At 31.0% G+C, this 25,302-nt stretch overlaps 3 protein-coding genes and 1 non-coding gene across 8 annotated transcripts in view; 1 reads left to right on the top strand and 3 right to left on the bottom strand.

Annotated features, from left to right (window-relative positions):
• The window catches only part of Chmp1 (Charged multivesicular body protein 1), a 395,687-nt gene that overhangs the window by 347,854 nt on the left and 22,531 nt on the right, over positions 1 to 25,302 (bottom strand). The gene's annotated exons all lie outside the window — the stretch shown is intronic.
• TRNAD-GUC (transfer RNA aspartic acid (anticodon GUC)) lies at positions 4,909 to 4,980 on the bottom strand. Its single transcript has one exon. It is a non-coding gene; the product is annotated as a tRNA-Asp (tRNA).
• Positions 13,022 to 22,091, bottom strand: LOC143194256 (uncharacterized). 2 transcript variants are annotated; one of them, XM_076400915.1, is made up of 6 exons: positions 21,763 to 22,075; positions 21,059 to 21,267; positions 20,615 to 20,897; positions 20,143 to 20,558; positions 15,102 to 16,040; positions 13,022 to 13,820 (listed from the first exon to the last, which is right to left on the bottom strand). In XM_076400915.1, the coding sequence occupies exons 1-6, from the start codon at positions 21,951 to 21,953 to the stop codon at positions 13,804 to 13,806; spliced, it is 2,055 nt and encodes a 684-aa protein (XP_076257030.1). In that variant the 5' UTR covers positions 21,954 to 22,075; the 3' UTR covers positions 13,022 to 13,803. The 2 variants fall into 2 exon arrangements, with proteins under 2 accessions (XP_076257030.1, XP_076257029.1); XM_076400914.1 differs by having other exon boundaries at positions 13,221 to 16,040; positions 21,763 to 22,091.
• On the top strand, positions 21,630 to 24,516 carry RpS4 (Ribosomal protein S4). Of its 4 annotated transcripts, none has more exons than XM_076400922.1 (7): positions 21,630 to 21,649; positions 22,258 to 22,377; positions 22,714 to 22,972; positions 23,209 to 23,306; positions 23,625 to 23,729; positions 23,902 to 24,098; positions 24,341 to 24,516. In XM_076400922.1, the coding sequence occupies exons 2-7, from the start codon at positions 22,375 to 22,377 to the stop codon at positions 24,462 to 24,464; spliced, it is 786 nt and encodes a 261-aa protein (XP_076257037.1). In that variant the 5' UTR covers positions 21,630 to 21,649; positions 22,258 to 22,374; the 3' UTR covers positions 24,465 to 24,516. The 4 variants fall into 4 exon arrangements, with proteins under 4 accessions (XP_076257037.1, XP_076257036.1, XP_076257035.1 ...); XM_076400921.1 differs by lacking the exon at positions 21,630 to 21,649 and adding an exon at positions 21,672 to 21,796; XM_076400920.1 differs by lacking the exon at positions 21,630 to 21,649 and adding an exon at positions 21,747 to 21,796 and having other exon boundaries at positions 22,286 to 22,377.

Genomic DNA, 25,302 nt, shown 5'->3' with positions numbered 1-25,302 from the left:
TGCTTAAGCTGTCTTTTTAACTCATCGATTTCACCATAATAAAAGCACAATTATGTATATATATATATATATATATATATATATATATATATATATATATATATATGTATATATATATATATGTATATATACATACATACTGAAAACAGAGCAAAACAGCCGAAAGTCTGTGTCTGTTAATATTTTACTTACTTGTTCAACGCAAAAATGTATTGAGACATATTATATATATATATATATATATATATATATATATATATATATATATATATATATATATAATAGTAGTAAGTAAAATAATTAATTTAAGTAAGTAAAATATTAACAGACACAGACTTTCAGCTATTTTGCTCTGTTTTCAGTATGAGGGAACGAAAAGAAACGCAGCAATTTTTATATCCACATTTAATAATTGTTTATTAGCCGGCTTGGTGGCGCAGTGGTAAATGCGATGGGACAGTCCTCCTACACTTGCGATAGCCGCGGGATCGAATCCTGCTGGGGCATGGTCGTAAATTTATGTTTGTGATTGTTTAAAATTTGTGAATGTTCTAGGCAAGCCAGTAACCAGGCTGGGTAAGACCGGACGTCTTCTGGGATGATTTCTAAAATTGATCACTCGCCAGTCGGTAGGCTTAATGCTGAGGACCGTGGTTCGGAGCCCACGTTAAACTTTAGTGTTTTTACATTATATATATTCATTACATTCTTATATTTGAACTTTTTAATATTATATAAAATTTGTATTTATATGGAATTTTATATTAATAAATGGTTTTGAAAAATTACATCTTGGCTTTATTTGAAATTTAATTGGTCAGGTGACGTCAGAGGTTAGTCACGTGATGCGTATGAAATCGTCAACTAATGAAATGGTTCCATAATAAAATATGTCCATTACAGGGGCCTGTAATGGTAACTTAAACTAACCAATGGAATTCAGCGAAATGATGTTCTCGGCGACTTCCTGCTGAGACCACGCAAAAAAATTGTGAAATTATTTGTACTAAGATAACATTCTATATATTACTCTATCTGGTGATCCATCTGGTAGTGGTAACAGCACTCCTGCTAAGTGACAGATTTATTCTTATATCTGAAATTCGCTAGATCACTGTAAAAAAGAATCACAAAAATACTGATCTATAGTAATAATATACTATAAAAAAATCAAAAGTGGAATTACTAAGATTTTACCACAAATAAAAATACAAATTTTCAAAATTCGCCGTGTTAAGTCAAACACCAATCAAATTGCGCTACGAAAGTTCTGCTTGATTATATTTACATTGAACTCTTTTCCCTGTCACCTATCATCACGTTAGACAAAAAGCAAAAGACATTAGAACCAAAATAAAACAACTATACCAGTTAGTCGGAAGATACTCCCAACTTTATCTACAATCAAAGCGGTTGATCTACAAGACAATTATATAGCCAACTTGGACGTATGGGTTGCAAATATGGGGTTGCACTAAAAACTAAAATCAACTAGTCATACAACGCCGTCAAAACAAGGTTCTCATTATTTATTACCAATGCCTATCGCTACGTTAGCAAACCATACGAACGTATATAAAGTGTATACCTTTAGTGTTAACTATAGCTATAAGTTATTATCATTTTATTATTGAGGAATACATATTGATGAATTTTCTCGCACTCGTCTTGTTTGTGAATTAATCCAAGTACAAATGAAAAGTAGTGATAAATTAATGTATAATTAAGATTGTACTAAGCGTATCTAAAAAAGATGTTATAAAAAAATATCACCTATGAGTTAAAGTTTTAAGCGCATTTATGTTAGTATCCCCAAGAGCCTAATACATTTAATTAACAATTGTATATTCAAGTAATATATTTTACTTTCATTAGAGAGCATATATACATTTTACGCTTAGTTCTTGGGTCCTTCGTTACAGTGTTTCCTTATGAAGAAATTTTGATATCACTGCATTTCTCCTTCATTTGTTCTGTTAGTACTTTCTTGATAAAATTAGATTTAATCACTGTATTATCCTTAATTCTTTTGTTATTATATGTTACTATTATTTCTCTCCAGACACATTTTAACTAATGCTCATGTATATTCTGAATAATTCCACATATATCTCTACACATTAATCTTTTACACTCTGCAAAAACATTTCCTACAGTTATCATATATTAATTATATACTCACCTTTACTTGTTTCCATTTTCGTCACCCTGCCTTAGAAATTGGCAGCATTACGTTATATTATATTCAGAAAGTTTCATTCAAGTGAATAAGTAAGCTGTTAATTTTCAATTTCTCCTTCAATGGGTCTTATCGAGTTCATTGAAACCGAAGGTGATATTAACCATTCCTGTTTCCAGCACAAAGTACAATATATCTGCGATGAATTATTAATAAGTGTTATGATTAATAAAATCTAATCAAATGTTATTCCAATTCCTTTTACAATCAACTTTTGTTGCCATAACATTATTTTTTATATCATCTTGCCATGAGTGACCAAGTCATCAAGTTGGGTATATTGGTCCCGCTCTGAAATATATGTCCCATCTAAATACATAAATTAAAACAATAAGTCTTCCTTCATTTTATTATATGCTTTTTATCCGGAAGTTCCATTTGACCTCTTCGATGCTTTTCAGACTAACGGTTTCCTTTGAAATAATTGTATTAAATTATGTTTGTATTGAAAAACTACTCACTGTTTTTATACATTTCATACACGCTAAAAATATTTTCAATGAAAATCACAGCAAATTAATATTTAAAAACAATAATAATTACAAACATAATTATTATATTACGTAATTACATCATATTAATATTTACAAACAGTAAAAATGCTTACCTCTCTAACGAATTTTACTAATAAGAGGGGGCCTCCATTATCTCGTTCCTGTTCAAAGTAACTGATTAGAAACGTAATCTGTTCTGTCTGGCTTCGAAATTTTCAATCAGAGTAATAAGCTGCGATTTAAGAAATAGGCAAAGCATTAAAATAATGTTTGCCGGTTTATAACCTTTTATCACTAATGTTTTGAGAAACTTTGCATACGTTTGACAACCGGACGACTTTGACAGGCTAGTTCGATTACACGTTCGAACTTATCAGACAGCATTGTGTCTCTTTTTAACTAGAATAAAATGAGAAGGAAAATACTGTCTGATTCTAAAACGAATTTATAAATTGCGAATGGCAATACATTAAACATCTTGACGACGTTTATACAAAAAAACTTTGGATAGATTATGGCGAAAGATAGATAATATACTGAGACAATCTAATAGGAAACTAAACAGAATATCCATAGATATAATCTGATGCGCTACATTTGGTGATCTGCGTTTAAAATTAACAGTATGTAACAATATGTTAAAACAATAATATAAAATAGATAGATAAGAAAGAATTATACAATTTTTCTGAATAAATGTCATATTAAGCTGAAAATAAATAAATTGATTTCGAGGTTCTAATTTAAACTATAAATTTGGTATAATATCGATAAAATGCACTCTACTTTTATCAAATTTTGCTAATATAAAATAAAATCACTTTCGCTTCTTCAGAAAATTCAGAAAATAATTAATAAACGCTATTAAATTAGCAATAAGACAAATATAACATCTCTAATTTCGCTCACTTTTTTCGGGCAGTTAAAACAGAACACAGAACAGTGATAACTTTGTTTTTTTTTTATAATTAGATTCTAAGCATATATGTAATTTTACTAACTATAAAATTGTATCATAAACTTTATATTTTAATAATATTATTTTTCCTCAGAAACTCAGACATACAATTAATTAAATTACGTATCCACTGTCGACGTGACTTATACTACTAAATATTTGTCGCAAGTTAGGGACTCTTCAATTAATTTCAAGCGCAATGGACTGCACATAACTAAAACTATTAGACATAGTCATTTATCTTAATAAAAGCTAACCGGTGATGGTTATAACTGGACGAACTTCATGCCTAGGGACGTTATTACATAAGAAACAAATGACCACAAAGGAATTATTACTTTTATTTTACTGCCGTTTAGATATTTTCTTAATATATAACTAAACTAGCCTTGAGATCTATCGACTCTCGAAACAGTCGATAGCCGCAAAACAGTCGAACAAGTCGGTAGTTAAAAAATTAGCTACTGAAAATAGTAATTACTATTCCATTCAAATGTAGGAATTCACGAATTTCTTTACAAGTTAATTTCCGAGTCTATTAAATTTATTAGGTTCAAAATGACAGTTTCATTTTGATTGATTTAAATAAATTTTCTACCATGCCCCAGCAGGATTCGAACCCGCGGCTATCGCAACAGTAGGAGGACCATCCCATCGCCTTTACCACTGCGCCACCAAGCCGGCTATATATATTTGCCTTGATTGTAATGAGCAATGAAATGAATGGAATGGATTGACAACTAAATATTGGTATCTATATTTTCTCAACCAGAATTTTAATGAACTATTTAACCATCGCATCCTTTTTAAACGCAATAATAAATATTATTTTATATTTGGGAATATTTTAAGATTACGAGTATTATTCGTAGAAACTTGCGTGAATAAAGTTTACGGCTTGAACAAACATCGAAAAACCTAGAAGATTGAAAAAGTCAATCACAAAAAGGCCTAATAGTTGCCAAGATAACCTAAATGCAGCCGAATTTACTTTCCAATTTATCAATCAAAATGTGTAGTCCTCCAATAAATTAACAAATAATCTTCAAAAATAGACTGGAGTTCCAAAATGCTGCTATATTAATATACAATATATTGTTATTTAGAATCATACTACAAACAAAACTTAAAGTTCCTAGTTCCCAGCATACAATATTTTGTTTTTGCTTGGAAAATAAATGTCAACCTATACACATTATTTTATAATTAAAAAAGTTCTCTCCGGCCGGGAATCGAACCCGGGTCTCCCGCGTGACAGGCGGGGATACTTACCACTATACTACCGAAGACTTGTAAGACTTTGATAAATACAGGTACTTAAAATTACAGATGAAAGAATAATAAAAATATATAAGTAGTAAAAAAGAAAATATCAAATAATCTCAAATCGGAATAATATCAAATCATATTGATATTTATACGAATTGATAATTTCAGAAATATAATAACCAACAAGGCTTATTAATAGAATTTTAATTCTTTTTCTATTTCTAAAAATAATTTGCATTAATTTATCTCTATATTTTTTTCTATAATATATATTAATAAAAAAAAACGTATTGTACGTATTATATTCATATATATAGTAAAAACCTAACAAATACTATGAAAAGGAAGCCAGCAATATAATTTGAATTTGATATTGGACTTATATAATTATCCTTTTACTAGAGCAATTATTTTTTATTATTATAAAACAATACATAAATCAAACGCTTTATCTAGCTTAGTGCATCTAGCTTCAGCGCGTTCACAAAGAACATTTTCATCTTACCGAGATTTCTCTCATATTTGACGACACAATTGAAAGCAGTAAACATGCGGAAAATCCATTTAAGCTTCTAGGAATGTAAATTACGAAAAGGTAAGCGGGAAAATTCCGCGGATTATTTTCTAAAGACCCCGGGCTTAAATAGAACTGCCGGCGGAATTTTAAACGAGGACTATTCCAGCAATTGTCTCTAAGCCCGGAAAACAACAGATAATTATAAAATGAATAGGAAAAAAACGGGAACCTGGATTATTATTATATGAAACATTATATTAGTATATCAAAATGTTTTTGCGAAATATTTTAGGTTATTAATATTTAGGTTATGAAACAAGTTATTTTAAGGTTATATTGAGGATACGTTATTTTAAAAAATTATTAATAGTATAGTGAATCATTAGTATTCGATAAACTTCGGTTGTTTCCGCCTGATTATGCGACAATGTCATTTACAAGTCCCCGGCCTACCATAGAAGAACACATTTTTTCGCCAAAATTAGTTTTTTTTATTTAACATAATTCCCTTCAAGGGTGATACACTGATTATAGCGATCCTCCAACTTTTCGATACCATTTTTGTCGTACGATTTGTCCTTTGCTTCAAAATAGGCCTGAGTTTCGGCGATCACCTCTTCATTCAAAGACAATTTCTTCCCAGTGAGCATTCTTTTGAGATCTGAGAACAGGAAATAGTCGCTGGGGGGGGGGGGTGTGCAGATCTGGAGAATACAGTGGATGAGGAAGCAATTCGAAGCCCAATTCATGGATTTTTGCCATCGTTTTCACTGACTTGTGACACGGTGCATTGTCTTGGTGTAGCAGCACTTTCTTTTTCTTCAAATGCGGCCATCTTCGGCGATTTCGTCCTTCAAACGGTCCAATAACGTAATGTGTAATGATGTAATAGTCGTTTTTGATGGTCCTTCCTTTTTCAAGGTAGTCAATGAAAATTATTCCATGCGCATCCCAAAATACAGACGCCATAACCTTGCCAGCCAACTCTTGCGTTTTGCCATGCTTTGGAGCGGGTTCATCGTGTGCAGTCCACTCGGATGACTGTCAACTGAACTTCGGAGTGAAATGATGGAGCCATGTTTCATCCATTGTCATATACTGCTCTGCTGAAAAGTGAGCTCGCGCGGCACCCACTTTGCACAGAGCTTTCTCATACCCAAATATTCGTGAATGATATGATGTACACTTTTAGTTGATATCTTTAGAGTGTCTGCTATTTTATTCAATTTCAATTTACGGTCATTCAAAATCATTTTGTGGATCTTTTAAATGTTTTCGTCGGTAACAACATCTTTTGGGCGTTCACTGCGTTCACTCTAAAAATCCCTCATGGTTAATTTTCCTAGAGCAGTGTGTGGAAACTCGGCATCAAGCCAAGTTTTTGCTTGAACTCTATTTTTTTTTATTCAAAAAGCAATATTTTATCAACACGCGAAAGTCCTTTTTATCTATTTGTTTCACAATAACAAAAATTGCTTCACTCAAATTGCTATAATTCACAAACTAATAATCCGACAGCTATCAAATTTGTACACGCATCTCGAGGGTTAGGGCTAACTAAAAAACATGTCTATTTAATTCTAGTAGCGCCATCTATGTGTCAGGCCGGGTACTTTTCAATTGACCTGTTACAACAACCATAGATTAATAGAGATGGAACTCAATAGGGGACTCTGGTGCAAAGTTTTACTTTGCCCAACATCCAGAGGGCGTCATAAATGGCCATTCAAGTAATTTGATTAGTCAGTTTAAATCTGCATTATAAGTACCTGTAAGAAAATTATTTTACTATGAAGACATTTTATTGGCTCGTTAGTAATATTTGCACGTGACAGCCTTGACGTCATGTTTAATTAACCAATGAAATTTAAATAATAAACTTTTTTTTTGAAATGAATGTATTAAATAAAATTCAATTATATATAAATATAAATATAATATGTAAAAATAAATAAATATAATATAAAAATAAATATTATATACATATATATAAAACCATAAACAAAAAACTTTGGTACATTGCAAATCAAAATTATCTGCTCGTCATTTTCCTTTTTCATAGTTGTTCAGTGCCATTAATTTAATAGAATCTATCAGAGTTGTTTTTTTTTTGTTTTCTTATACTGAAAGCAAACTTTGAGTCTTTCCCTCTTAAAATTCTTTTCACCTCTTTTACTCAAAAGTATATAGCGCACCTTGTTGGTACTTTTAATACTTTATCCGAAAGATAATTATGGAATGTACAAATGAAGGGTTTTAATTTACACTTTTTTTTTAACATTTGACAAAAATTTTGTTATAGTATCGACCTCCTGACAGTATAACAAAACAATTTTGTTGGAGTCTGGGGCACGAGATATTGTCTTGTCTCTATAAAATCAGTCTCAATTTGTGGGTCTACTGATTTATTCAGAATTGTATGTAAACAAAAATCACAATTAATTTCTTTTTTCAAAAGTTTTACAAAATAACCTGATATGTACACTACGGTACAATGTAAAAATTTGTTTACTCATATAGGAACATCTGGAACTGAAGTTATAGGGTCAAGTAATTAACAGTAAGAATGAGCAGAAAGGCTGGGTACTGGGTACTGGCTGAATTAATACAAACTTTTCCATTACCTTCTGGAGTTTGTTCAAATGTCGATGACACTTGCTTCGAACACCCTGGTTGTGGACCTGCAAGAATGGTAATAGGCACCATAAATATAGTAGGACAGTTTACAAATTAATAGTAACAATTATCAACAGAAACGTGACTGACTCCTTCAATTTACCTTCTATATTATTTTGATTTTTATCTACTTTTATTTGAACATACTCTGAGTTCAAAATGTCTATGACACACGCGGTAACGATCATCAATCTGTTTCATGTTTAATCGTCAAATACTTTATCAACGGAAAACGATGACGCATATAGACAAACGATCTAGAAAAAGGAATATTGATATTTTTTGCAATATATATACTGATATTTTCAATTTTCTCCTATTACTAAGTACCAAAAATCTTTAAAATATATAAAAACATTTAAAATTATTAAAAAATATGTGTTAGGCCGGGGACTTTTCAGCCCATGAGTTAATTAGGACTTATATAATTTACTATAAAGTATTCATTCTCAAATCTAAGGGTATAACAGTCTTATTCAAAATACGGAATCTTTTCAACATTTATTTGCACTTATATTATTGAATATATAAGTGTACTTATGTTAGAATGTTGCTGTCATGCATATAGAGATATGCCCTCTTAGATTGATCTTCCACTATTCTGAAATTTACCCAAAAACATCTGGTATAGCTTCCATTTTCTGTTATGTTAAGAGCATTAGAGTATGGTTGAACGAAACCGTTGGTCGCAGGATCTCTGTTGATATTTCCCTGTTTGTTTTCAGGCCGAACATCCCAGTTTGCGTAAACATTCCGTTTCCTGTAGCGGGAATTTCCAACAGACGCTTTATAATGCCTCGATGCACCTGATTTCATCTATCCTGCAAGTGAACAAATAGCCGAAGGCCCAACGGGAAAGAAACCCGTGGACATGGCGGCCCCGGGTGAATAAACAATTGCTGACGGATATAGCAATCCATAAAAAGCAAGCGGATTAAAAGTGCAGTTGTGTGTTGCAATGTTTAATGCAATTTTAAACGTAATTTTAAACATGACACCAATTCACAAAAATATTGTATTTATCTATTTAAATCGTAATAAATGAGTTATAAAAATGCACTTATTTTAATATTTATTTGAGATTGTTAACTTATTTGACAAGATATGACTGGGAAGTAAGCAATAACAAATTGAACATAGCCGGCTTGGTGACGCAGTGGTAAAGGCGATGGGACGGTCCTCCTACTGTTGTGATAGCCGCGGGTTCGAATCCTGCTGAGACATGGTCGTAAATTTATGTTTATGATTATTTAAAATTTGTGAATGTCCTAGACAAGAGTGTAAAATCCGACAAGGAAAATGATCGCAGTCACGCCATTAACCAGGCTTGAGTAAGCCCGGATGTCTTCTGGGATGATTTCTAAAGTTGGTCACTCGCCAGTCGGTAGGCATAATGCTGAAGACCGTGGTTCGGAGCCCACGTAAAACGTAAAAAAAAGCATTTATTATCTCACCTAAATAAGATCCCTTTAATAAATATAAACCTTAGAACTATTACAGAATGTTTATTCATAATTAGTCATCTTAATTATAGTGTTGACAATTTGGTGAAGTTTATTACAAATCAAAATTAAATGTAGATATAAAGAATATAAAAGAATGTAGGCAACATTTAAATTTTGCACCACTAGTATATTAAATTGTTGATAACCCAAAAAACACCGTTTGTGACAGCTGACAGTTTATACTTGAAATTTATATAAAAGTTAATGCAAAGTTATGTAAACAGATTTGTGGTAACATACATAATCCATGGATTAGAGTAAAATATTTCAATTGTGATATTGTATATAACTGTATTGTATATTATCATTCTTTTACTAGTTCTATTAATGTGCAATATTTTGAAAATAAAGGAACCGTAAATTAATTATTTTAAACGGTTTTTTAAATTATATCGTTTGCGATAATGTATAAATTATAGCAAATACTAATAGAGTACAAAGATTAATGCGTTGAATACGTTACTGCATAGCAACAAATAGAGCTCATATATGATTGGAAAAAATCATACATCACATTAAAGGTTTCCAGCTTTTTTTCAAAATATAATGCATTAAATTCGTAAGATAGAAAAGATATATATATATAATAGATATATGATAGAAATGCTCGATTATTATTATAATCCAAGTATATCGACTGTGATAAAATATATTAAGCCTATAAATTTTTTAAGATTTTTTCAATTTTAATTTCAAGCTTTATTTTGAGAAATCGGTACGCTTTCTATGCTGCTTGTATTGCTGAATGTGTTTTATTCAAAATATTGTCCATCGATAGCCGCTGCTTTTTTCTGTCTTTCAAGCAATTTACATATTATATCTCGAAGGAAACATCTTTTGATGTTATACACGAATCGTGCCATCTTTTGGTATCGTCACAAGAAGTGAAAAGCGTAATCCAAAAGAGCAAGGTTTGGAGAATACGGCGACATGCATCGTGTGGTCGAGCTTTGTCATGCTAAAGAATAACATTCTTCTGTCCTTGCTCGTATTCTGGTCGTTTTTCGCACGATTCTCAGATCAAAGGCAGAAATTGTATTCGATAGCGATCCCCATTGACACTTTCATCATGTAATTAATTCAAATCCTTGTCTTCAATTTTTTTGGCTGTGCAGACCGCTCTTTGTCTTCGGTGTCTAGATCGCCACTTTTAAGACGTCGAAGCCAGTTAAAATCGATGGAGCATTCAGTCGCATTTTCCTTGAAATTCAAGTAAGAAGTAAAAGTTCCCGCAAATACAATTTATTTGATACCAATTCAGACTCATAAATGATTTGTTTACACTTCGACGAAATAACAAATACTGATAAGTGAAGCCTGACTGTGAGGCTTCAACATAAATTTGATTGCAAATGTACCCGATGGGATTTAATACACAGTAATCTATTAGGATTATTGAAAGGAATTTACAGTTTTAATTTTTCTATGATAATAGATATGATCACAGAAATCGTTTTCAATAATAATTCGATTCGAATCGATTATTTTAGGTGTATGAAACCCGCATAGTTAAAAACATGTTTCGTATTATATTCTTACTTATTTTACATAATATATTAGGGAACCCAATTATCAGAATCTACTGCTTCATTTAATTAGATAAATACTCTCATTATCAATTACGAAAAATCACATGTTACATTTAATGTACCTAACTTAATATAATTGGTTTTATTTTTTGTAACACCAATATGTATTTGGGTAAAAAATAATAATAAGTGTCTAAAGTAAGATGATATCGTCGTAAAATTCTTACGAAAAATATCGTCACTTAAGAGATAAATAATCTAAAATATAATGTTAAAATGCATTTGAATACATAAAGAACATATATGTATATGACACATGACAACTTTTCGGTACAGTTATATTTCTGTCAAATTTTAGTTTTTTTAGTTAACTAAAAGAACATATTTTTATGTACTATTTTCTATTTCACTTTGCATTATATTTTATTAATTTATTTTTATTCGTATACGTTTTGAATTCTATACAATATATTTCCTTTTCCATTTTGACAAAAATGTTTAATTTAATAAATATAAGATCATAATCGAAATTAGTCAAAATATCTCAGATCTTATAGTCGATATACGATATGTTTTACCCGAGAAATATGGGGATATAACTCCATATAACTCGTTTTTGGACCACTTCATTTTTTTTCATGAGGTTAATAACGATTTTTTCTGTTTAGTTAAAATTTTAGGACGCCCTATATCAATATTAACTAATATATATTTCCCGTATATAATAATTTCAATTTGAAGGTGGCAAACCTCTAAATCCCAAACATTAAAAAATCGCATTGACTTAATACTGATAACTAACAACTTAAACTTAGAAAACCTATTTAGGCTTGGAGCTTTATTCAAAAGTTACGAATTATAGAGCGATATCAGGGGAGCAAAGGAATTAGAAAGGAATTAAATATAGGAATTATCCCCCTTAAAAATTAATAATATTGACAAATTATTTAAATTAAGAGGCATAATAAACCTTATATTAAGAATATCTACTTATACATATATTATACATTTCAAAATATCATTAATGCAAACAGAACTGTTGACAAAAAACAATGCTGCTATATCCACGTCACTAATTCACTTATTACACAGGCAACATCTGCTGGTTGTCTTCAAGTTGAAATTAGAGTAAAGATTAATTCTTATTTTTATCGTCAATCATTTCGGAACTGTATTTCCTAACATTTATTTTAGTTCTAACTATAATTTAAAAATTTCTCTCGCAGACGTAAAAAAATAAAGAGTCACCTTATGTATGATTAGTGTTATCGCTTGTTTATGTTTATGCCGATCCGCAAATAAATCATCACAAATCGTGTCGGTTCCCAACCCTACTGAAAAGCTACGTAGCCGCTGTCCCTTTCCGAACGTACATCCCCAATACTACAGGTGGGGAAAAAAATGTAAATCACTCGTTCGTTTTAAATTTAACCCGGGGAATAAAAGTCCAATTACTTGGCCTTAATCTTGCCGCGTCTCGTCTTGTCTGGGGCCGCATGAAAGTATGCATGAGGCCAGAGTTAAAACAATGAGTTCCCCGACGAGATCGGCCTTTTTCAAACAGACAAGAATAAGAGAGGATTTCAATCAAACGAAACGAACTCATGACTTTATGCAATAGGTGGGCTAAATGGCGGATGCCGCCAACGGATCTTATCCCACCCCGTTTAACAGGTCCGGGTCGAGCAATTGCCAAATGCGATGCAGATCAACCAGTGATGAATCATTAAAATCAGATAAAATATTTTGCTTACGTAACGGATGCGGATGAGGAGATATTAAAACCAATGATAATTCAATAATTACAAGAATCACCAAAAATAAATGTGCTAAATAAGTTCTGGAAAAATATATTTATACAAAAAAGTTGTGGAAACATCAAAGTTATGTTATATTCTAAACAACCATGTTAATAAACATTCACATATAAAGTATGCTTTATTGAAGAGCATTATCATCATAAGCTGTACTAAGACCAAAGAAACGTGGTAATAAGAAATTAATATCACCAGAATAAAGCATAAAACATGTTATTAAACTTTACCATTATATTACTCAATATTTATATAAATTAATAACTTATCTACAATGTTCTGACAAAATTTAATCAAAAACAAACAAGAAATATTATTCGTGTTCATAGCATCTTGTAAAGTAAGTCATATGTAGATATTACATTACGTACATGTCCTATCAGCGTGTATCTTATCTAAAAGGAACAACAATCTAATGAGGAACAAAAAACTTATTGTCGCCAAGTCTATACTGACTAGAAAAATATTAATAAGTAACAAAATAAAAATCTCACAAATAAAAAAATTAAAGAAATAAAGAATTCGTATAATTCATTATAATGTATACTTAACAACTAAATAAAATTTTCATTAAAACAAAAAACTTATGGATACAACAAACCAAACATTCACACAAAACTAAATTGTTACTGTTACATGTTATATTCGAAATATTACTAAAAAATCCCTATAACAAACGCAAATCACAAGCCTACTGATTGAATTTAAGGCACATTTCGTTAGAAACTAGAAATAATACATTTTTTGTTCTTAATTCACAATAATTAAACAAATAACTCACAGATATCCCTATTGATATCGATTAGATGATCAAAAATGCTGAAATATAAAAAATATATTACTTATGACACTGTGTATCAATTACTATATATGATTATTCTGTGAAAACCATTAAAATATTAGTAAACACATAAAATATTGAAATCTCCTATGGAACTAACTTACCAAATTTAGGATAAATATTGCACAAAATCTCTTACAGTAAATATCATCATTTAATAATTATAAAGTACCCATAAATTACAAATTAATAACTCACTAATATAGTATGACTAAATTTTAAAATTACCAAATCCTATAAATACATCTGAAAAAAAAACAAAATGCACCTAGTGTAAAAAAAGGTCACTACTTTATATATTGGCATGTACTGGAAATATAATTCATTTATAATGACAATGTTGAAATAATGATTTATACCCCTAATAAGTGCGTCCGAAATATATCAAATATCTAACAGTAACCATTCCAACATTCAATTAATGTTTCTAAAGATGTAATGGTTGATAGTAAAGAAACTTCGATGAAAATAATTACATTTTATATTAACGAAATATATTAACTTTAAGAGTTGTCCTTACCTGGAGAAATATAATTTTAAGAATAGCACCATATATAACAAAAGTGTTACCTGATTAGAGTGTCTCTACTGCCAAAAATAATATATAAGACTGAATGAAATGGGAGTTCAAAATAAATTAAATGATTATAGACATATTCAGAGTCATAGAATCAAATTCCATTAGTTTTAAATCAAATGAAAAATATCAAGAAACAAGTCTGAAATAAAAATCTGAACTTGAGTTATGATGTGAAATCAGGTACAAGAATCAAATTGAGATTTTTTGACACATCCCAATGTAAAGTTCTGGAACCCCTTACAGTTGGTGGCAAATCTTAACATCTGCCTCAACTGTTCCAGAGTTTTAAGGCATAGTACGACGCAACACTCTTCCCCTTTCTCTTTGCAAGCGTCGGTCTTTTGAACGATACCCAACAGAGCTTGTTTGAAATAAGTCTCAGTGCAGGAAGTTTGAGTTTTCTCGCAATTATTTGAGCCTGGCTTACAAGACGAATTACCAGCGGCAATTTGTTGTCCGTCGTTATTGTTTTTAAATACGACACTCTCACTGAAACACTTGCAATTATTTGAAGCAGCATTCGAACAATTAGCTTGGCAGTTAGTGCTCGAACCTGAAGACGACGCTACTGGGGTCGCTCCGACTTCGTCGTTGGTTAATGCGGAAGCGGTAGCGGGAGCATTGTCCTCGTTGGAGGTGGGATTGCAGTTTTGACAACTAGAGTTAGCATCACACTTACAGTTTTCGCATTTGCAGATGTCAGCTTCGGATGTTAGATTCTTCAAAACGTCGGCGTTTTTGTTGGAGCGATGTTGGTTCAGGGACGTCAAAAATCGATCGACGTTTTCAATGTCGTGAACGACGGAAACTCGGGAATTTGGTAGGACTCCTTCTGATATGTTATTCTGAACAGGCGGTAGATTTAGATAAGACTGAACGGCAGTTGATATAGCTGTGAGAGGATTTTCGTTAAGACTTTCCTGAAAGACGTTTAGTTGACCGATATTCGAAAAATTGCCCACGTCCCATGAATTGGAAACCTCCTCGTGGGTTGCCATCGACATCTGTAATGCTTCTGTAGGAGGCAAGTTTATCACCGATTTTTCCTTATTGATAAATTGGGCGGCTACGGTGTTCGATGCGGGTATAGTCTTAACGCTCAAAATCCGAACATTGGGACCGTTGTTGGCATTTGTGTTGTTGTTGACTTCGAACATGTTATCATTAAAATTTTCGGCAAAATCGTACAAGTTAATGCCCGCGTTTTCAAACTCACTGATCAACGAATTTTCTTCAAGTTCAGGCTGGGGTTCGTTAATCAACGTTCCTTCATCCTTAATAACGCTCTCAATATTCTCGGTTCCAATATTAAAAGGCAACTGCACGTCAACCGGCTCTGCTGTATTTACAGTTGCATAGTTCTTCAATCCGTTTGCCATCTCGAACTGCGAACTCATATCGGTCTCAATTACGGCGGCGTACTTGGCTTTGTTTTCGATATGCATCTGATTAACTTGTTCGGTGATTGGTGGTACGGTGGGCGTGAAGTCATTTTCCATCGATCCAGTATTTGTGTTAAAATCGAACGTGTTATAAATATTATTGAATGCTACAGAATCCATCGGTTGATTGACGTTGAATGTCGACGTTTGTGGTAACGTCATAGCATTCTGATTATCTGAAAACAAGAAAGCAAATGCAAATGATGAAATACCATTTTAAAAAATAAGAAAACTATATTATAAAATGATGTTATAGGCAAATAGGCCAGATAACCATTTTTGAAAAACCACTTTCTACAAATCTATGTATTTACTCTACCGGAAATAAAAGTTATTTCTGCAAAAAAAATCGATTTGAAACAAAAATTAGTTTAACAAAAATAAAAATTACCCTTAATTATGTCTAAAGTGTAATTAACGTAATATTGAGTTAATATGTTTTGTTTATTATGTATATGAATCCCTAATAATTTTGCTCTTTTTTCATTTGCCAAATAATATACAAAATTATATTCAATATAATGTGACTGGTTTAGTCGTACAAGTATGCATGAAGTCAACATATGTTTCTGCAAGGTTCGAATGCATAAACAGAAGAAAATAGGCTTCTAACTGAACTCACTGAAAAATATTAATTAAATTCAAGCCTTCACAAGTGTAAATCAGATCTCATCATAGTTAAACTCCGAAAGCCCAATATCAAATATCTGGTTTTTTGTTTTTTTTAATATTTTAAAGTCTCTTTTTTTACCAACGAGGGCTTTATCTGGACTGGACCTAGAGTTTAATGTGAGCTCTGAACCACGGTCCTCGGCATTAAACCTACCGACTGACCAGTGACCAACTTAGAGACCATCCCAAAAGACCTCCGGTCTTGTCCAGCTTGGTTATTGGCGTGACTGGGGTGGTTATTCATTGTTGGATTCTTCACTGTTGCCTATAATGACATTTACAATTACAATTATGAACATAAAGTACATCCATGCCCCAGCAGGATTCGAACCCGCGACTATCGCAACAGTAGGAGGGCCGTCCTTATAGCCTTGACTACTGCGCCAACAAAGCCGGTTCTCATTTGTTTTGTTTATTGTGTAGAATGTAGAACGAATATTTTGGTAGCCCTATCAAATATATTTGCATCTATATCTTCAAATTATCATCATAAAATTGTTCAATAGGTTTGCCATCAAAACTTTTTGCCCAAAATTTGCCTCAAAATCCAAGTTTTGTCTCTTTACTCTTTAGAGTTTTTACCTGTATTTATTCATTTTCTCGCCAAGTATTATACAGATAGTATTTTTACTTAATATTCTTCAATATTCTACCACATTTCATGGTTAGTGTATCTGGAAGACTCACTCACTTCAATTCTATAAAAATTCTAGTATTCTTTTTAAAATTATTATTTCAGTTACGGTCACAGAGTACAGCCATTATCGACCAATCGATTGTGCACACATTTAGGTTACATGCCTTGCTAAATCCCAGTTTTTTTTTCATTTATCTTTTATTTCCCTTGGTGCACAAAACCACTTTTTAACTATAAAAAATAAGATAAATAATCCCAATAAAATCGAAGCGCGCTAAAAAGTTCAAATGTTGGATTGCGGAAAAGGTAAGTGACGTCAATGTTTTGTAGCGCTTCTGATAGGTCTTTGACTTTAAATTAACGAATTTTGAAACTTTGGTTTTCTAGTAAAATCCCAGCAATCCCACCTTTTAATTTTAAAATAAATGTAAATAATAAATGTAATAATCTCTCTATAGTATATTATTATTATAAATCAATATTTTTGTGATTCTTTATAATAGTAATCTAGCCTATTGGTGAAAATATTTTTGTATTTACATATAAAAGAAAGTTTTTACTTATTCCAGATGATCGTATTAAATATTCAATAAACAAGCAATTAAAAGATTTAATAATATCTTTAATAGCCATTATCTTTCATTATCGATATCTAATTATCATTTATATTTCGGAGAATTATATGCTGTAGTATAAGAGTCAATAAAATAAATTAATTAATATAATTTATTTTCAGGTGTACTAAATTGAAAGTTACTAGAAATCAAAGATAAAAAGAATATATCCCTAACATTTTAAATCTATAATAACACTAATTTTTATCATTAAATAAAAAATATATTATTAAGAAAAATATTTTACCTTGAAATCAGTAAGTTTTGTTTTAATAAAAAAGTCAAAATTTGTTATTATTATTACACAGTAATCCCTCGTTACACCCGATTACACCTACAGCGGTTTCTATTTTTAGGTTCAGGGCTAAGAACCGATTAACTCTCTTGTTTTATTATAATCCCTCAGGTGATTTTATGGTGAAGCCAATGCTTGTTTACAAATCATTAAATCCATGGCCCTTGAAAAATAAAAATAAGGACTCTCTGCATGTGTTTTGAAGGCCAAATATCGAGTTATGATGATGCTATTTACTAATTGTTTTATGCCTGGTGTTAAACAGTATTTGGCATCAAACTCACTTTAATACCTTTAAGGTAGTTCTGCTTATTGACAATGCGCCCGCACACCCAGAGACCGTAAATTTAATCGACCCCAATGTGAAAATACAATTTTTAAGTAGATTTTTGAAAGTAGATCCTTCGTTGGCTGTTACCGAAAGTTGGAAACAGTTTAATATTGCTCGTAGCATAACCACTATCAAAGATGCAGTGAGTGACTTAAGACCATCAAGTATAAATGCATGCTGGAAAAAACAGCATTACCGGACAGAAGCTATGCATCAAACACATGAAGAAGATTTTGAAGATATTCAGTCAACAGATGGATTGAAGAAGTTTTAGCCGCCAATGATAGTAAACTTACAGAAGAGGAACTCTTCTTGAAATTGAAATTTTGAAAAACAATACCAATAATGATTCAAATAATGAAGATGATACTTCTCAAGAATTAGCTGCATATATATATATATATATATATATATATATATATATATATATATATATATATATATATAACGGATAACGAGGGATTACTGTATTGCAATGACCCGAAAATGGTAAGACAATCTAGAGTTTAAAAATTAATAATTTTTCAAAATATGTTTTTCGTCCCCTTCAAAATTATCCACCTTTAATAAAATGCCAAAGCCTTTTCAGCTCTTATGTTTTGAGTTTAGGGAACAGCCAGAAGTCTGAGTGAACTCTGGCGAATAGGGCGGTTGAGGAATAAGTTGGATTTATTTAAGTGTCGAAGTTCCTGTTTAAGTAGATGCATTATCGAGACGAAAAAAAGTTATCGGTTCTGATTCTAACTTACATAACATTCACAAAATATTGCTTCCCCGTTAGAAGTAATTCATAATGAACAACACGATTTTTACACCTAAATGTTTATTTTATCAGAGTAGCATTTATAAACGTTTTATTTAATTTTTGAAAAAAGCCGGAATAGTATTAGACTTGAATTATCTACTGTTAGTTATACTATATATGACATGTAATGTAATGTCTAAAAGTAAACTATACATCAAATAAAAATGTAACAATAAATGTTTAAATACAGATGTTATTTGTCAAGGCCAATTTATCAATATATGTGTTATTGTAAAACATATTCTATTTTCGCTAAATGTCTGAGCGATAAGATAAAAATGGAGTATAGTTTTTACTCTCGGAAATGTAAATACAATTACAATATTAGCAGCCAAGTCCATTTTCGGAATTCAAATAAACGCATAATGAAATATTTTATTGTTCTAATCCTGATTGATCTAATTATGTCAGCTTTTCTGAAAGCTTCATATTTATCTCAACAACATATATTTATTAGTGCATTATGAATTTAATAAAATGCCAGCCCATTTTAACACTACTATCATTGAACAGTAGTGCGTTATATTTAATATTTTACCATTATCTTTTACTGAAAGATTATCATTATGTTGAGTTATCCAATGCAATTAAAATTGACGTCAAGGTCATAAAATCACAATAGAAACAATAAATAGCATTATAAGTAATACTTAATAAGACAAATCAAAATTCCATAACATACAATAAAGATATAATATACAATTAAGGTAAATTAGATCTATTATTTTTAAGAATATTGGTAGACAAAAAATTTATTTTAATATTCAAACAAAAATTTTAACTGAATTATTTGTTTTGATATGATCGTATTTTCAGTTACAATTTCTTGACTGTCTAATGTTATATATTACCAATAATATATTCCTAATAAATGAATTATAAGTCTCAATTAAAAAAAAACATCGACTTGTATATATTGCTTACCGACAACATCCCCACTGGATCCTTCCATACTGCTCCAGTCTAAATCCTTCTGGAAACTGTCAAAGTTGAAATTACCCTCAAAATCAAACGTGGAACTCTTGTTTTTTATTGATAGACCATTCATAGCTTCCGCTTCCTCTTTTATCAAATCCATTTTATTGTCCATGGGAATGGTGACTGAGTTCAACAATGGTTGCTGCTCGTTTGTTATCTGCTGTTTTTGCGGCATGCCTTGCACAGTAGATTGTTTCTGATGAGTTCTAATATGAGATTTGAGACTGTGTGATGTAGCAAAGGCTCGACTGCATTCGGGACTTTCTTTACACGCGTACGGTTTTTCTCCACTGTGAATGCGATGATGCGTTTTCAGGTGATGTGACGCCGAAAATGATTTACCGCACCCAGTCTCTATACATCTGAAATCAAACAAAATGTCAACATATAAAATTGCAATATTATTTTTAATCAGTACTTGTATGGTTTTTCCCTTGTATGAGTTCTTCTGTGTTTTTTCAAATCACTTAGTGTCGTAAAAAATTTTTTGCACCCAACAGCTTCACAGTTAAACGTTTGACCATTATGAATTCTTTCGTGTGCCCTGAGCCTATATAATGTATTAAAAGCCTTCTGGCAATCCTGTTGCAAGCATTCAAATGGTTTTACTTTTGTATGAACTCTTATGTGAATCTTTAGACTATATGACGTAAGAAAAGCTTTGTTGCAATTATTTACTGTACATTTAAATCGGTAGTCACCTAAAAAGTTTGAGAAAACATTATCGCAAATCACACAGTCCAACTTAAGTGATTATAAAAGTTAGCTAATAAACTAATAACAATATATTTCCGCTAACGATTAGTAATTGTAACATATTAAGTAGAACATTAGTAGCAATCTTGAAATATAATTTCTATACCTTTATGGGTTTTAATGTGGGTCCTAAGATTACCCACAGTGCTGTATGTTCGGTTGCATCCTTCATACTCACAATTGTACCTATGAACACTGCTGTCTTTGTTAACACGAGAGACAGTTGATTTTTTTGATAACTCAACTTTAGACTTGACTGCAATGTTTTCAGTAGGTTTCTTTTCAGGGATACTTGGTGATATTGATGTAGTATAACTATAACAATATTTATTTTCAAATTACCATGTCTAGTATTTATATTTAAAATAAATAAGTATCATTCTTTATTAATTCATGTTGAAAAATGTATTCTAAAAAAAAATAAAAAATTCTAAAACGGCATGAATATTGCAGATAAACAATAGATAATATATACATATTGAATTTTACAACTACGTATAATTCTTATTTGAACAATGTAAACAAACATTAAAATATATTTACTACTTATTAACTAATCCCCGTAAAATTTCTAAGAACTCAATGTTACCAATTTAATAAACAAAAATTTCTTAAATCTAACCTGTATTATTATTTTTTATTACAAAGAAATAAATGATAAACTGTAATATTCATTTCCATTTTTACATAAATAAAGGTACGTCATGGTAAAGTCACAGATATGTAAAGTCAAAACAACTGAATCAGGACGTTTCTATATCCAAAATTGGCAATTTTTCAAAAGATTAACTTTCATATACTTCTGCTTACCCTTCGTCAGAATCGGTGTGCTCTTGTTTTATGGGTGAGTTTATATTTTCATTTATGTATTTCTCATTTACTGTAGTCGCTTGGGATACATCAGGAAAGAAAAAATCGAAATTATCATTTAAACAATCCTGTAAAGCCATCATATCAATCCTAGCTTGGGATTCTTGTTTCTGAAACCACGTCGCGCACATTTTTTATTATTTTTAAGCAGCGCAACTAAACACATCACAATTGAATTAATAACAAAACATGTATGGACCAAAGACCCATATTTTCTCATATAAGTGATATGACTTAAGTCAGATTATTAATGTTCACTAGATGGTGCTTAATTGTTTTTTAGCCCCGCCCACAAAAAGGATGCCAACATTTGTTATTAAAATAAGAATAAACAATCTTGATTACACATTTCTGACTATGTATTCATTAAAATATACTACTTAAGTAAAATATTTCATATTTTAAACAAGTTAAATTAACCGCCCTCCCTTTAAGGCCTATGTTCTTCGAAATAAACCTATAGATGGCGGTCACTTTGGTTCAATTGATCTACCGAGGTTTTGTACGTCAAAACACGCTCTTCCCCTCCTCTTTCGTTTCAAAACTGCCAAGATGGTGAGTTAAATTTTCTAGTTTACTACATTTCTGCAATCATCTATAAAAATATAAGTAATAACGTTTTATATTTCTCATATAAGTACATTTTAAAATGGTATATATTATTTTTATTGAATATTTTTTATATTTTGTTTTTTTATATATCGTATTTTAGAAAAGTAGCTTAAAACTCCAAAGGTACAATACAATGTTTTTGTTAGATAGCAGTATTTTTAAATGTAATTTTGGTATGATTTTATAATATTTTGTGTTCATGTTTGCCTTTGGAGATTGTCTTCAGAAATATTTTAAAACATTGATTTTTCTGTTTTAACCTATAAATATATATTTTAGGCTCGAGGTCCTAAGAAGCATTTGAAGCGGTTAAATGCCCCCAAGGCATGGATGTTGGACAAACTCGGAGGTGTTTTTGCACCTCGTCCATCCACCGGGCCTCATAAGTTGAGGGAATCTCTTCCTCTAGTAATTTTTCTTCGTAACAGGCTAAAGTATGCGTTAACCAATTGTGAAGTAACTAAAATTGTTAAGCAAAGATTGATTAAAGTTGACGGAAAAGTAAGGACCGATCCTAACTATCCTTCTGGATTTATGGGTGAGTTTATGTACATTTTTTATTTTGTATATTGTGGCCCTATCGAAGCTATATATTTGTTATTTTGACAGTATATAGTCAAAATGTGGCCAAAAAAAAAATTCTGTATTTGGTCACTGAATAGCTAGCAAATAGTTAAATCAGTATTACCCAAGCAGCAAACATTTTTGTAAATACAATTACTTTTATTACAATATTTTCAAAACATAATTTTAATGTGGTTTTTTGTATTTTAGATGTTGTGACAATTGAAAAAACTGGCGAATTCTTCCGTCTTATTTATGATGTTAAAGGTAGATTTACTATTCATCGAATTACTGCAGAAGAAGCCAAAGTAAGTAAAATTATGCCATATACAATTAAATTCAAGCTGTTGTAAAGTTGTTTCCTAAATAATTAATATATATGATGATACAGTGTTTAAGGTTAACAGAATTGGTAGAGAACACTTTGTTTTCCCATTTTGTAATACATTTGATTTCAAAATGATACAATTCTTACTCATCTGATAATATATGATGCTTTAATTTGTACTGAGCCTTCTTTGAAGACTACTATTTACCACTACCCATTTACTGATTATATTATACAGTATTAACCTATTAAGCTGTTATATTGCAAAAGTGTTTACATGAATTTTTTTTTATTTCAGTATAAGCTGTGCAAGGTACGTAAAGTACAAACTGGTCCTAAAGGAATTCCATTTTTGGTAACACATGATGGAAGAACTATTCGTTATCCTGATCCTATGATTAAGGTATGACTTAATGTAATTTATATTTGTACTATATTTATTAAAATGATGCTGTTTTTAATCTGAGCCTATTATGATTGACTCTATTTTACCACCACTCATTTACTGATTTCTCATTAAATTAAAATAATGTTTTTACTGTTAAAGTGTCCATTATAACATCTTGTTATTTCAGGTAAATGACACCATACAACTTGAAATTTCCACTTCAAAAATTCTAGACTTCATTAAATTTGAATCTGGGAACTTGTGTATGATTACTGGAGGTCGTAACTTGGGACGTGTTGGTACTGTAGTCAGCAGAGAAAGACATCCAGGTTCATTCGATATTGTCCATGTTAAAGATGCCAATGATCATGTATTTGCCACAAGGTAAGAACATTTCGAAATTCATAACCATACTAGGCCCTTATCGAAGCTAGGGAATTGAACCAAAGACAATTTCACAGTCCAAAGAGAGGCCAATAGAATTATCTGCAATTGGTCACTGAATAACTAGAACATAGTTATATCAGTATTACCCAAGCAGAAAACAAAAATAGCACATAAATTAGTATTTTACTTTGTAATGTATAATATTGTCAATTAGTAATAATTATTCTAATTTTTTTCAGATTAAACAATGTTTTTGTTATTGGTAAAGGCAGCAAAGCATTTGTATCTCTTCCAAGAGGTAAAGGTGTTAAGCTCACAATTGCAGAGGAAAGAGATAAGAGGTTAGCTGCAAAGTCGCACTAATATGTTTTAGTGCATATTTTTAATTATAAATAAAAATAAAACAAACAATTTTTTTAATAGTTTTATTTGTTTATATCATCCTTAAATTTTTATATATATCTCTAGTAAGATTATGATTGAATATTTGCTTTAGAGGTCTTTGACACATTAACTGCCAACAATTTTTAAATTTAAACAATGTGGGCCATAAGAGATGATTAGCGATACTGTTACTGTCACTAATTACAGATTTTCCTGTCTAGCGATTGTTTTTTAGTAGTTTGTTTTCCATCTTGCAACTTGACACTAGGGATTCACACACAAGATTCGTTAATATTTGTGTTTGAGAAAAAACCAACCTGTGCTTCACTGAAATATATAAGACGATCTAAGGAACTTATTTACTCAAAAAGTTTCCGCCAAAAGCTCAACACTAATAATATGTTAATCAAGAAAAAATCTCAAAATGAAGTTTACAAAGTTTTGGCGCAATCTACTGTTTGCCATTTACAACATAGTCATGGGCTTAATCATGACAGCCCGTACGTGGCACCCAGCTTGTGACTGACCGGCCTAAAAATATTTTCAAAGGGATTAACTCTACTATTTGCTTTTCTAATTGGTTATCCTTTATAATGCGAGTCTTACTCTATATTTTGTATATATTTTATAGATATTATATGTATTTCTAAATTTTATACCGGATGTTCAACTGAGACAATGTTTGCGTGTAATACAGAACAGTAAGGCTTCAATCATTCTTCACAATATAATACGCATCGCAGAGACATGGCTTAATCGATTAAGATGTAACGAGTAAAACTAAAAAGTCGCATATTGGACGTATTTGTCAAATAAC

The sequence above is a fragment of the Rhynchophorus ferrugineus genome, unplaced genomic scaffold, assembly GCF_030347505.1.
Source record: "Rhynchophorus ferrugineus isolate W39M unplaced genomic scaffold, kcgeb_rfMv2 rfM3, whole genome shotgun sequence".
Classification (NCBI taxonomy): domain Eukaryota; kingdom Metazoa; phylum Arthropoda; class Insecta; order Coleoptera; family Curculionidae; genus Rhynchophorus; species Rhynchophorus ferrugineus.
The sequence above is the reverse complement of the archived record's forward strand: the minus strand, read 5'-3'. Positions and strand labels throughout refer to the sequence as shown.